At 38.1% G+C, this 12,085-nt stretch overlaps 1 protein-coding gene across 1 annotated transcript in view; it reads left to right on the top strand.

The window, feature by feature from the left end:
* Nucleotides 1-12,085, top strand: part of COL12A1 (collagen type XII alpha 1 chain) — a 121,686-nt gene that overhangs the window by 54,064 nt on the left and 55,537 nt on the right. Inside the window, exons 28-36 of the mRNA XM_045010286.1 lie at nucleotides 699-828; nucleotides 1,676-1,815; nucleotides 2,037-2,169; nucleotides 3,914-3,940; nucleotides 4,271-4,413; nucleotides 7,975-8,104; nucleotides 8,409-8,548; nucleotides 10,874-11,003; nucleotides 11,634-11,776. Coding sequence (XP_044866221.1) covers nucleotides 699-828; nucleotides 1,676-1,815; nucleotides 2,037-2,169; nucleotides 3,914-3,940; nucleotides 4,271-4,413; nucleotides 7,975-8,104; nucleotides 8,409-8,548; nucleotides 10,874-11,003; nucleotides 11,634-11,776 — 1,116 coding nt within the window. The remainder of the gene's footprint in view (nucleotides 1-698; nucleotides 829-1,675; nucleotides 1,816-2,036; nucleotides 2,170-3,913; nucleotides 3,941-4,270; nucleotides 4,414-7,974; nucleotides 8,105-8,408; nucleotides 8,549-10,873; nucleotides 11,004-11,633; nucleotides 11,777-12,085) is intronic.

Genomic DNA, 12,085 nt, shown 5'->3' with positions numbered 1-12,085 from the left:
GGGGTGATGCAAGACAGTATCAAAAGCCTTACTAAAGTCAAGATATACCACATCTACTGCTTCCCCCCATTCACAAGCTTGTTACCCTGTCAAAGAAAGCTATTAGGTTGGTTTGAAACGATTTGTTCTTGACAAATCCATGCTCACTGTTACTTATCACCTTCTTATCTTCTAGGTGTTTGCAAATTGATTGCTTAATTATTTGCTCCGTTATCTTTCTGGGTGCTGAAGTTAAGCTGTAATTCCCGGGGCTGTCCTTATTCCACTTTTTATAGATTGTCACTATATTTATCCTTTTCCAGTCCTCTGGAATCTCTCTTGTCTTCCATGACTTTTTGAAGATAATTGCTAATGGCTTAGATATTGCCTCTGTCTGCTCCTTGAGTACTCTACAATATATTTCATCAGGCCCTGGTTTCCTGAAGTTAACTCTAGGTGCCAGTTACAGTACTTGCTGCTTAAACGACTTATTTTTCACCTACAGTCTGGTAGTCAGAGGTGTGAGTACCCAGATTTGCACCCACAGTTCAAGAGCAGGTGCAACAATTTGCACCCCCAAAAGGAATGCAAAATTATCCCAGAATATCTTCGTTTTTTTTGTTGTAGCAATGACTACAGTATATTAATGTGCATGTATAGGGACAGAAACTTAACTGTGTGTCAATTTACAATTTTTCTGCCTTTATTTTTGTTTCTAGGTGGAAGTTGATAAATCAAAAACGAGCACAGTTCTTTCTAGTCTTCTCTCACAAACTCTGTATGATCTACAACTCGTTGCAGTATATGACGAAGGAGAATCTATACCAGTAGCTGCTAAAGCTACCACTTGTAAGTTGTGGGAATATTTAATTTAACTCTGCTATTAAATATGTTTTCTTAGATTCTGTTTAAGCAAAATGTGCTGCATATTATTATAAAATTTAGGCAACAATATCATTTAATCCATTTCCTAACCTTCAGTTTGAGAATTCTAAATTCTTCTTATTAAGTAGGATGCTTAGAGGGCAGAATTCTGCCCTCTGGGACCTATACAACTTCTGAAGCTATCTAGTGGATAAGGCATAGCATTAGGAATCAGGACATATGGGTTCTGTTCCCAGTTTTGCATTAATAAACTGTGTGGCCTTGCATAAGCCACTCTTTCTCTCAGTTTCCTCATCTGTAAAATGGGATAGCCCTCTGCCCTTATACAGGAAAAAGAAGGCTGATACTGAAAAGTTTTTTAACCTAGCAGATTTTTTTGTCAGTGACAGAAAAAACAGGGAAAGTGTTCAGCCACAAGATATTGGGTTCAGTGCAGGAATTCTTGGGTGAAGTTCTAAGGATTATTTATGCAGGAGCTCAGACTAGATGGTCATAATTATACCTTCTGGGAAATCTATGTTCCAGAACTTCAGCTGCTATGAATTGGTGTAGTTCTACTGAAGTCAATGGAGCTGTGCCAGTTTATAATAGCTGAGGACCTGGCCCTATGAAATACAAATTGCTCTGTATAAGTGCTGAGTAACACTACAGTTTATATTAAAGTCATTAGAAATGTGTCTGGGAGCATACTCTGTTGCATAGAAAGTTGTTTATTAATGGAGCTTTGTGGTTGTGATTATTCTTAGTTTATAGGCTGTATCTTTTGTTTGTTTGTTTGTTTGTTTAAGTATTTTTCCTTTCTTCATAATAGTGCCTGTACCAGCACCAGTCAATCTCAGACTCACAGAAGTAACAAAGCAAAGTTTCAGAGGCACTTGGGACCATGGAGCTCCAGATGTGGCTCTCTATAGAATCACCTGGGGACCCTATGGTGGAACAGAAAAGCAGGAGGTAGGAATGAATAGTCAACATGTAGTTTTCTTTAGGATGCTATCACAGCAGTACTTTTAATCTGAAATTAAATTCGTGAATGGCCTCAGTCTTGGAAACCCTTCAGTGGGAATTGCATGTGGAGAGGCTTTCAGGATCTGATCTAATATTTGCAGCCAACTAAAATGTCACAATGTAAAGAAAAATGTACAGTTATCTCCTTTCTTTCCTCCCACCACCAGACCATACTAAATGGTGATGAAAATTCTCTGGTTTTTGAAAATCTGAACCCAGACACCCTATATGATGTCTCAGTTACTGCCATCTATCCTGATGAATCCGAAAGTGATGACTTGATTGGCAGTGAGCGGACATGTAAGTAATCAATTCCCTAAAAGGGATAATGTGTGTTATTAATTATTATTATTATTAGGGTTGTCAAGTGATTAAAATTTATTGTGATTAATCACATGTTTAATCCTACTGTTAAACAATAATAGAATGCATTTATTTAAATCTTTTTGGATGTTTTCTAGATGTTCAAATATATTGATTTCAATTACAACACAGAATACAAAGTGTACAGTGCTCTTTATACTTAATACTTATTTTTATTACAAGTAGTTGCATTGTAAAAAAAAAAAAGAAATAGTACTTTTGAATTCACCTAATACAAGTAGTGTAGTGCAATCTCTTGAACATTAAACTTACAAATGTAGAATTATATACAAAAAACTGCATTCAAAAATAAAAATGTAAAATTTTAGAGCCTACAAGTCCACTCAGTCCTACTTCTTGTTCAGCCAATTGCTCAGACAAACAAGTTTGTTTACATTTGCAGTAGAAAATGCTGCCCACTTCTTGTTTAAACTGAGAGCAGGCATTTGCATGGCACTGGCGTTGCAAGATATTTATGTGCCAGATGCTCTAAAGATTCATATGTCCCTTCATGCTTCAACCACCATTCCAGGAGACACACGTTGTTGCTGCTGACAGATTCTGCTCAATAACAATCCAAAGCAGTGCAGATGGACGCATGTTCATTTTCATTATTTGAGTCAGATGCCACCAGCGGAAGGTTGATTTTCTTTTTTGGTGGTTCAGGTTCTGTAGTTTTCACATTGGAGTGTTGCTCTTTTAAGATTTCTGAAAGCATGCTCCACACCTCATCCCACTCAGATTTTGGAAGGGAATTCAGATTCTTAAACCTGGGGTTGAGTGCTGTAGCTATCTTTACAAATCTCACATTGGTACCTTCTTTGCGTTTTGTCAAATCTATAGTGGAAGTGTTCTTAAAATGAACAATGTGTGCTGGGTCATCATTCAAGACTGTTATAACATGAAATATATGGCAGAATGTAGGTAAAACAGAGCAGGGAACATACAATTCTCCCCAAGGAGTTCAGTCACAAATTAATTAATTAATGTTTTATTTTTTAAATGAGTGTCATCAGCATGGAAGCATGTCCTCTGGAATGGTGGCCGAAGCATGAAGGGGCATATGAATGCTTAGCATATCTGGCACATAAATACCTTGCAATGCTGGCTACAAAAGTGTCTCACTTTCTGGTGACATTGTAAATAAGAAGAGGGTAGCATTATTTCCCATAAATGTTTGCCTTAGCGATTGGCTGAACAAGAAGTAGGACTTAGTGGTCTTGTAGGCTCTGAAATTTTACAATGTTTTGTTTTTGAGTGCAGTTATGTAACAAAAAAACTACATTTGTAAGTTGCACTTGCACGACAAAGAGATTGCACTATAGTACTTGTATGAGGTGAATTTAAAAATATTATTGCTTTTGTTTATCATTTTTACAGTGCAAATATTTATAATAAAAATAATATACACTTTGATTTCAATTACCACACAGAATACAATATATATGAAAATGTAGAAAAACATCCAAAATATTTAATAAATTTCAATGTGTATTCTATTGTTTAACAGTGCAATTAAAACTGCAATTAATCGTGATTAACTTTTAAAATCGTGATTAATTTTTTGAGTTAATCGTATGAGTAAACTGCAATTAATCAACAACCCTAATTATTATTATTATTAGCTATTAAATTAGAATAAAAGGCAGTACTTCTAAAAAATTCTTGTGCTTTTTCCTAGTACCTGCAATACGTCCAACAACACAAGGTAAGAACCTGAATTATCAGGTTTCATGTTATTTAAAGAAGTCATAATTCCCATTTAAAACTGAATAGTATATTTACGATGATCTCAACTTGTTAATAAATGTATTTTTTTATTTGGAATGATACTAAACATATGGTTAACCCACACTTCATTATTTTACTAACATTCCAGTTAAATTCTCTTCTTGATTGTATTTTGAAAACTCTGGGCCAAATTCTGCACATGCCTGGCTCAGTGAAGCCAGTGGCATCCTGGCTCACATCCGAGTACAGAATTTGGCCCATTGTTTGAACTGTGTGCTTACCCTGTGCTTCAATAACTTCAAATCAGCACCAAAGAGCGGCCCACGAAACCTTCAGGTGTACAATGCGACTTCCAATAGCCTGACTGTAAAGTGGGATCCAGCCAGTGGCCGAGTGCAGAGATACAGGATCACTTACCAGCGTACAACTGGGGATGGTGCTGAACAATCGGTAACTAATTTTTAAGGACTATAATTATTAGACCATGAAAAACAAATTTGACCATGTAGTTCTTAAGATTAGTGTGTCAGAACAATTTAGTTTCAAATCAGAGCAGTGCGGATATTAATAGGGGCATTTTTAGATGAAGCTTTATGTTCAGAATAAATATGTATATTTGTGTATTAAATATAACATTTCCAAACTAATATGTTCTTTATGGGGAAAAAAAGTGCCTATGTGGAAAGTCAATTTGCTTGAGATTTTCTTGCATCCCATTATCTGTACAGATCAGATAATAAAGTAAAACTAGCTATATTTCTACCTTAAATATGTACAAATCAAATAAAAATATCAAAATGTAAATCCTGGAGAACTGTGATTCACAAACATCTTCCAGTCCAGGGCTTGTCTGAGATTTTCACTGTGTGGTTCACATGCTAATAGAGGGATTGTGTCATGGTGACTAATTGAAGATAGTGTGGGCCACCGTCTATTCCAGTAGTGAAGAAGTAACATCTCTATGGTAACTACAGCAACTGCTTAGGTGAGAAAGTAGTAATAGGAAAGCAGTGAAGGTAGTTTAGCTTCTTTTAATGTGATTTGGCTTCTGTAAACAAGGAGGACAGCCAGCACTATGTGATCAGCTTCCCATGGACCCCCAGCTAGTGCTCTGTACACCACTGGTCGTCCATATAGCTCAGTTGGGCAACCACTGATCCAGCCCCTCTCCTAGTCACCCAGTTTACCTGAAATGTATGCTACTAATAACAAAACCAAATCCTATTGATTAATAGCATGGCCAGTTGATTGTCTGCACTTGTGGTTCATTATGAAAAATGTTCAGAATAACCAAATTTAGCCAGTTCTATTGCTAAAAATCAGTAACAGTACAGGAAAGAGTTACTAGGTTACCAATTCTTCTAGCAAGCTATTTCTTGCATTGTGTCTTTTCACAGTATGCAGAAAGCGCTCCCCAAATACTCCCCCCAAACTAGCTATATTTATAGTAGACCTGTTTACAAGTGAAAAACATTCTCAGTGTCACTCAAGACTAAAATTCACCAATCAGCTTTTTACCTTGTTTTTCTGATACCATGGCATACCCCTTATCTCTTGTTTTTGAACAAGCATTCAAAACCGGTTGGGCCATGAAGGCATTCCCTACCTTGTACCAGGGTAGAACACTCATGTATCTTGATTTTTGGCAGGGTTTATGGCAAACACCACATTTAGCTTTGCAAGGTAGCTCTTCACATAAGTGGGCAAGAGTGAACCTAATGAAACTTAGGGTAAGGTTCTGTTAGCATTCATATATGTTATAATTTATATAATATTAATGTGGTGTGTAATACGTATTGATATGGTGTGCAATATGTATAACATACATGTTGGCTAACAGCTCTATTCTGTAATATGAGACTGTTGTGGTGATTACCGTTGGATTCAAAGCCCTTAGAAGAAAGCCACTAACATTTGGCTCAATATAATAATCTGAGAGCCTACATGTTCACAAGCATATCAAGGCAATATTTACTTTAGATTTGGCTGGATGTTTTCATATCCAAGTTTACTTTTCTAGGAACAGCATATATTTGAGTTAAAATGTGAAATATGTGTTTCTTTAAAAACCCAAACCAATGTCAATAAGCAGCAACATATGTTAGAAAGGCCTAGAAATATCTGTGAGGAATTAACAAAAAAAGGGGGGGGTTTCAACAGTCAGTGCAGCTATAGTGAAAAGTCAGTAAATAACAGAAAATAGTGATAAGGTCAATTAAACAGGGAACGATTTGCCAAGAGGGGCTGTGATCTGTAACTGGTGGTTTTCAAGTGAGAGGGCAAGAAGAGGCATTCTGTAGAAATCTATGAATACTCTGTCCTCCAGCAAAGCAGGGGATGGACTAGATCAATTATTCTCCCTCATTTGGAGAGCAAAGCTGTATGGGACTGGGAGAAGAGATCACCCCTGAGGAGGCCTCCTCCTAGCGAGTGTTCCTCAGAACAAAAATGTTGAGAACCATCGGACTAGTGATGACCCAGGTGGCCCTTTCCAAACCTCACATTTATATTATATAATACATTATGTATATAATTTTTGGATTCACGGTATATTGATCAAGAAAATGAGTATTTGCTAATGATTGACAACCATATGACAGTAATTTCTTGACTACCTTTCTGGTGTAGGTATTTGATTAAATTGCTGGTACTATTGGATTATATCAGTACCTCATCTAAAACTTTCAAAGCCAAATTTTCAAACAGAGGCAGTAGGTTGCTCTGAGAGATTGGTCAGGTGCCAAATAGCCCCATGACCAGGGAAGAGAAAGGTGGTTTCAAGCCACACCCCAGGATCTGGGCCAATACCAGTGACTTAGGGCCACGTTTGTAAAGGTATTTAGGCACCTAAAGATGGAAATCGGTACATAGTGGTATTTTCAAAAGCTCCTGGGTGCCTTACTTCCAACAGGAGTTAGGAAGGCACCTAGGAACTTGTGAAAATCCTACTAGGTGCCTAAACACCTTTAAAACTCTGGCCCTTAGTAACTATATACAAGTAATAAGGATTTAAACCCGTTATTTAGATTGCTTGTTTCATTAGCATATGCTAAAGGTTGTTCCACTAAAGATTGTAGATTACTCTGAAATTTAGAATATGTCAGTGGATGGGCGGGCACTAGGTTAAAAACATCTGGACTCCAGTAAAATGTCCAGATGTCTAAATGCTTACTCATTTTGGGAGTTCTCCATTTTCAACAGATTCTAATTTCTGTGGCATAAACGTGAATTCAGTAGACTGTTAAAAATGTACAAATTGTATAAGAAGATTGTTAGGCTACTTTGAGCAATGTATAAAAACACTGATTTCACATAATGAAAGAAAATTGAGCCTGCTAGCACGGTGCCATTCTCAAGTCACCGTAAATCTTTACCTATGTGGTCTGAGAAGGACTGTAGTCACATGGTTAACTGTCTAAGTATAATTGAAGTAGAAAGGTTATTGTATTTTTTGGATTAAAGCAAAAATGTTTAGGACATTTCTAGAATCAACATGCAACGAAATGTGTGAAAGTGAGGCTAGAATTCCATAATTTTAATATTATACAATTATTTATGTTTTAGAGCTCTACAGAGTGTTATCATCATTTCTTGAAATACACCTGAGCAATAGGCATGATATGCCTGCTCCAAAGCTCATTGAAGTTAATGGAAAGGCTGATTTCGATGGGCTATGGATCAGGAGCTGTCTGGGAAGAAATATCTCTACAGTGGCACTAAAAAGATTGAAAGTCGATATTTAATTGTTATATACAAGTTTGGAAATCTTTTCACAAATGCTGGCTTTGTATTACTGTAGTCTTTTAAAACCAGCCTTAATGAATTTTACCACAGTGAACTGAATATAATTACTGTTTAATTTATTAGTGAGCTTTCTGATCATGACAGGAGCAATGCCCCATGTAGTCTATGCAGGATTCTATTATGTGTATCAAATACTTACATTCTTTACTACAGCAGTGAGCCTTGGTAAATACGTGATTTTAATGGTTCATTTTTGTCTTACTGCAGACCATGGTAGGGGGGAGGCAGAACAGTGTAGTGCTACAGAAGCTGCAGCCCGACACACCATACACTATTACTGTATCGTCTATGTATGCGGATGGGGAAGGAGGACGGATGACAGGCAGGGGCAAGACCAGTAAGTAAAAGAACTGTTTGTGGTGGCAAATGGCAATGGTTAGCAAATGGCTGTGAAACCATTTATACCTTGTGCTGGAGATCAGCAGATCGACTAGTTTTGCTTTGGCGGGTGTGGGGGGGTGTCTTATAGTGTGGACCTTCTGGAGTGTAATCCACCACCCTACCCTACAACTTAAAAACATCTGAAATCTTCTCCCCTCCCTTCATAGCACGTGTGCTTCATTCCCTGTGTTCATTGTAGTGAATTTGCCTGAGAGGGAGTGTGATTTCAGCAGTCTGACAGGGCTTTCGATGTATTTCAGAGCCGCTCAACACCGTAAAGAACCTCCGGGTGTATGATCCAACCACCAGCACACTGAGTGTACGATGGGATCATGCTGAAGGAAGTCCTCGCCAGTATAAAGTATATTATGTGCCAACAACAGGCGGTGCAGAAGAAATGGTAATCATTCTTGTGGGACTTATTAGTTGTCTCAGACAAGTTGCCATATAAACCCCTGAAAAAAATTGAGTGCCTCACCCCAATACAAGGACATATATAGACCCTGTGCAAATTTTGTTCTCTGCTACACTGGTATAAATTCAGAGTAGCTCCAGGGAAGTCAGTGACTTATGCCTTAAGACACATGACTTAATACCACTTTTTTAATGTAATATGTTAAGAAGCAAATCTTCGGTGATTAGATGTTAGCACATGGGAGCAACTGTATTTGTATTCCACAGCAACTACTGCACTCCTCCTTCTGAAGGCAAAATATATGGGCACGAAAGTTGTCATAAGGGGAAGGGCCAGTGGATAAGGACTTAGGAGACCTCATTTCTGTTCCCATCTTTGCCACTAATTGTGTGACGTTATTCAAATAACTTCAGGTAACAGTTTCAAAAACAGCTCAGTGATTTAGGTGCCTACATCACACCTTCTAAAAGGACTTGGGAACTTAGGAGCCTAAATCACTTTTGAAAATCTTACCAATCATCTCTTTGTACCTCAGTTTTCTCACCAGTAAAATAATGATAGTGCCACTTATCCGTCTTTCAGAGAGCACTGATCTATTGCTGAGAAGCACTGTATAAATGCTAAGTGGTATTACTATATTAAACTGAGATGTCTGTTACTACCTGCCTTTACAAGTATGTAATGTTATTTATGTATGTGAAATTATTAGTACTGAACTCTAAAAATAACTGAGTTGAGATATAATGCTATGAGCCAAATCCTTGTCTTAAACCAATCCTTGCGCATTTTAGAGTTGATATCAGTGGCATCTGGCCCTAAGTCCACCACCAGTCCAGGTCAGTTTCAAGGGAATGTGTAGCACAGCAAATAACAATCACTGTTTGGAAGGGAATATAAAGCTTAAGTACAGAGACAGAATTTTATCAGGGCCAGTTCCAACCTGTGGAACAAACTCCTTCAGGAACTAAGGACTATCACAAATCTCACCTCCTTCCACTCCTAAGTACAAGGCACACTTCTTTGACCTGCTTCCTCTAACATAAACACACACAGCAGCAGGTGCACACTTAACAATAATAAACAATCAACAACACAAAACCCCTACCACAACAAAACACTCCACTGCACTCATATTTCCCTGCCTGCAGAGAGAATGAGCGAGAGAACAAGTTAGACATGACAGATGTTAGCTACGTTACTCAATGAACTGGTGGAAGGAGCTCGGATAGTACAATGATGAGGAAAGTATAAAAACCGGTGTAGAATAGAATAAATAGAATGAAAATAATTATGAAGGAGTAATAAAAATTAAATTAAAAGTTAAATTAAATAATAACTTTCCCTTTAACTATTTTACTTTTAAACTGTCAAAGCACTATTAGTCCTCTGCATTGGTTTTGTCTAAGATACTCTCCTCTACCCAGAAAACTGCTATTTTGCTTCATAGTTCCACTATCCATAAAAATAGCTTTTAATAAGGAGAAAAAGATTTCTTCAGCTGGTGTCTTGTATTTCCAGCCATCAGTCATAATTCGTGTGTAAATTGGATGGGATATGGATATTTATCTTTACATTAACCAGCCAAATGTTTCTTTCTTTGGCTGAGTTTCCGTTTCAAGTTTCACCCATGTTCCAGTTTTGGAAAAGATATTGTCACTTCTCACCTAACAGATGACCCTAGGAAGCGCACCGTTGTCCTTGACATCAGAAGCAGGCTTCTAAACCAACATGCGGTTGCAGCCTGTTATGTTAAGTTGCACGGATGAAGCTGTAGCTATCACTTTAAGTAAAAAGAAAATGTGCTTTTGAATATCATTTGTAGTAATTACTAGGCCAAATATCTTGAGCTGGTATAAATCAGAGTAGCCCCACTGACTTTGTTTGTAGACTCCTTTTTGGGATCATTAAGAAAATGTAAAATAGTTTAAACCAGGGGTCGGCAACCTTTCAGAAGTGGTGTGCCGAGTCTTCAGTTATTCACTCTAAGTTAAGGTTTTGCGTGCCAGTAATACAGTTTAACGTTTTTAGAAGGTCTCTTTCTATAAGTCTATAATATATAACTAAACTAAGTTTTTTAAAAATTTTAAGAAGCTTCATTTAAAATTAAAATGCAGAGCTCCCCGGACTGGTGGCCAGGACCTGGGCAGTGTGAGTGCCACTGAAAATCAGGTCGCGTGATGCCTTTGGCACGCGTGCCATAGGTTGCTTACCCCTGGTTTAAACTGACATCTGCAGTGACAGTTGTACTTGAAATGCTCAATTGTTTCATTCTTTATTTAAATACCACAGCACTTTTTTTTAAACCAACAGACAACAGTACCAGGGAACACAAATTATATCATCCTGAGATCTCTCCAGCCTGACACACCTTACAAAATAACTGTGGTTCCAACTTACCCAGAAGGGGATGGTGGACGTGTATCCGACACTGGAAGAACTTGTAAGTGAAGTGGTCTTATTCATAACATCTTTGGATTTATATATAAATAATTCAAAAATATAGGTAGTATAGTCTGTATAGTCCTAATTTACTTTACATTTTCTCTGCAAATTTCCTGATCCTGAGTTAGTTGTGGGGCAGGTACACAAGAATTATGTTCACATGTATCACTGAATATGATATGAGTGTATCATGATTCACTTTCACAATGTACTCAGTCTTCATTGCTCTCTGTAAGGAAGGCTTTCAGTCTGGTTTTGCTAACAGGAAGCGGGTTCCAATGATTAGGATGTTAGCCTGTGACTTGGGACACATGAGTTCAATTCCCTGCTTTAGCACTGACTTTCTGTATGCCCTGGGGTAATTCAGTAGTCTACTTGTACCTCAGCTTTCTGTCTATACAAATTGAGACAATAGCGCTTGCCTACCTGATATGGGTGTTTGTGAGGATAAACGCGTTAAAGACTGTGAGATGCTCAGATATTGTGGCAATGAAGGACATATAAGTATCTTAGATAGATGAACTGTTATCTTAGCACCTTTTTTGTGCTACTGTGTGAGTCTGGACAGAACAGAGTTATTCTTGTGTACTCATCTCTTTAACACTTATTTAAATTATCCTTGGCTTAGTGGTGAGAGGAGCAGCAAGAAACATACAAGTTTACAACCCTACACCAAACACCTTGAATGTCCGATGGGAACCTGCACCGGGTCCAGTACAACAGTATAGAGTTGTCTACGCTCCGCTGGTTGGCCCAAGGCCATCAGAGTCTGTAAGTTATTCAGCCTCCTGAGTATTCCTCAAAGAAGTGCTGAGGACGTTACCTCCAATGAACTCTGGCTCATAGTAACAAAACAGTTGTAACCAGGGGCACGAGCAGAATTCTCCTAAGCAGAAGGCCCAGAGCACTCCCTTCCATGCGCTGCACCATACTCTTTCCCTCACACTCTTCCCCTGCAACCAACCCCACACAGTATCCCCACCTCTGCTGCCCCTGCCCCCAGGCCTGAGCTCTCATTCGCTGTTGCTGCACCCAGATCCATGCTCCCCACCTAGAACCCTATTTTACACACACTCCCCT

The sequence above is a fragment of the Mauremys mutica genome, chromosome 3 (assembly GCF_020497125.1).
Source record: "Mauremys mutica isolate MM-2020 ecotype Southern chromosome 3, ASM2049712v1, whole genome shotgun sequence".
NCBI lineage: Eukaryota > Metazoa > Chordata > Testudines > Geoemydidae > Mauremys > Mauremys mutica.
Note: the sequence above shows the minus strand (reverse complement) of the source record. Positions and strands in the feature narration are given on the sequence as shown.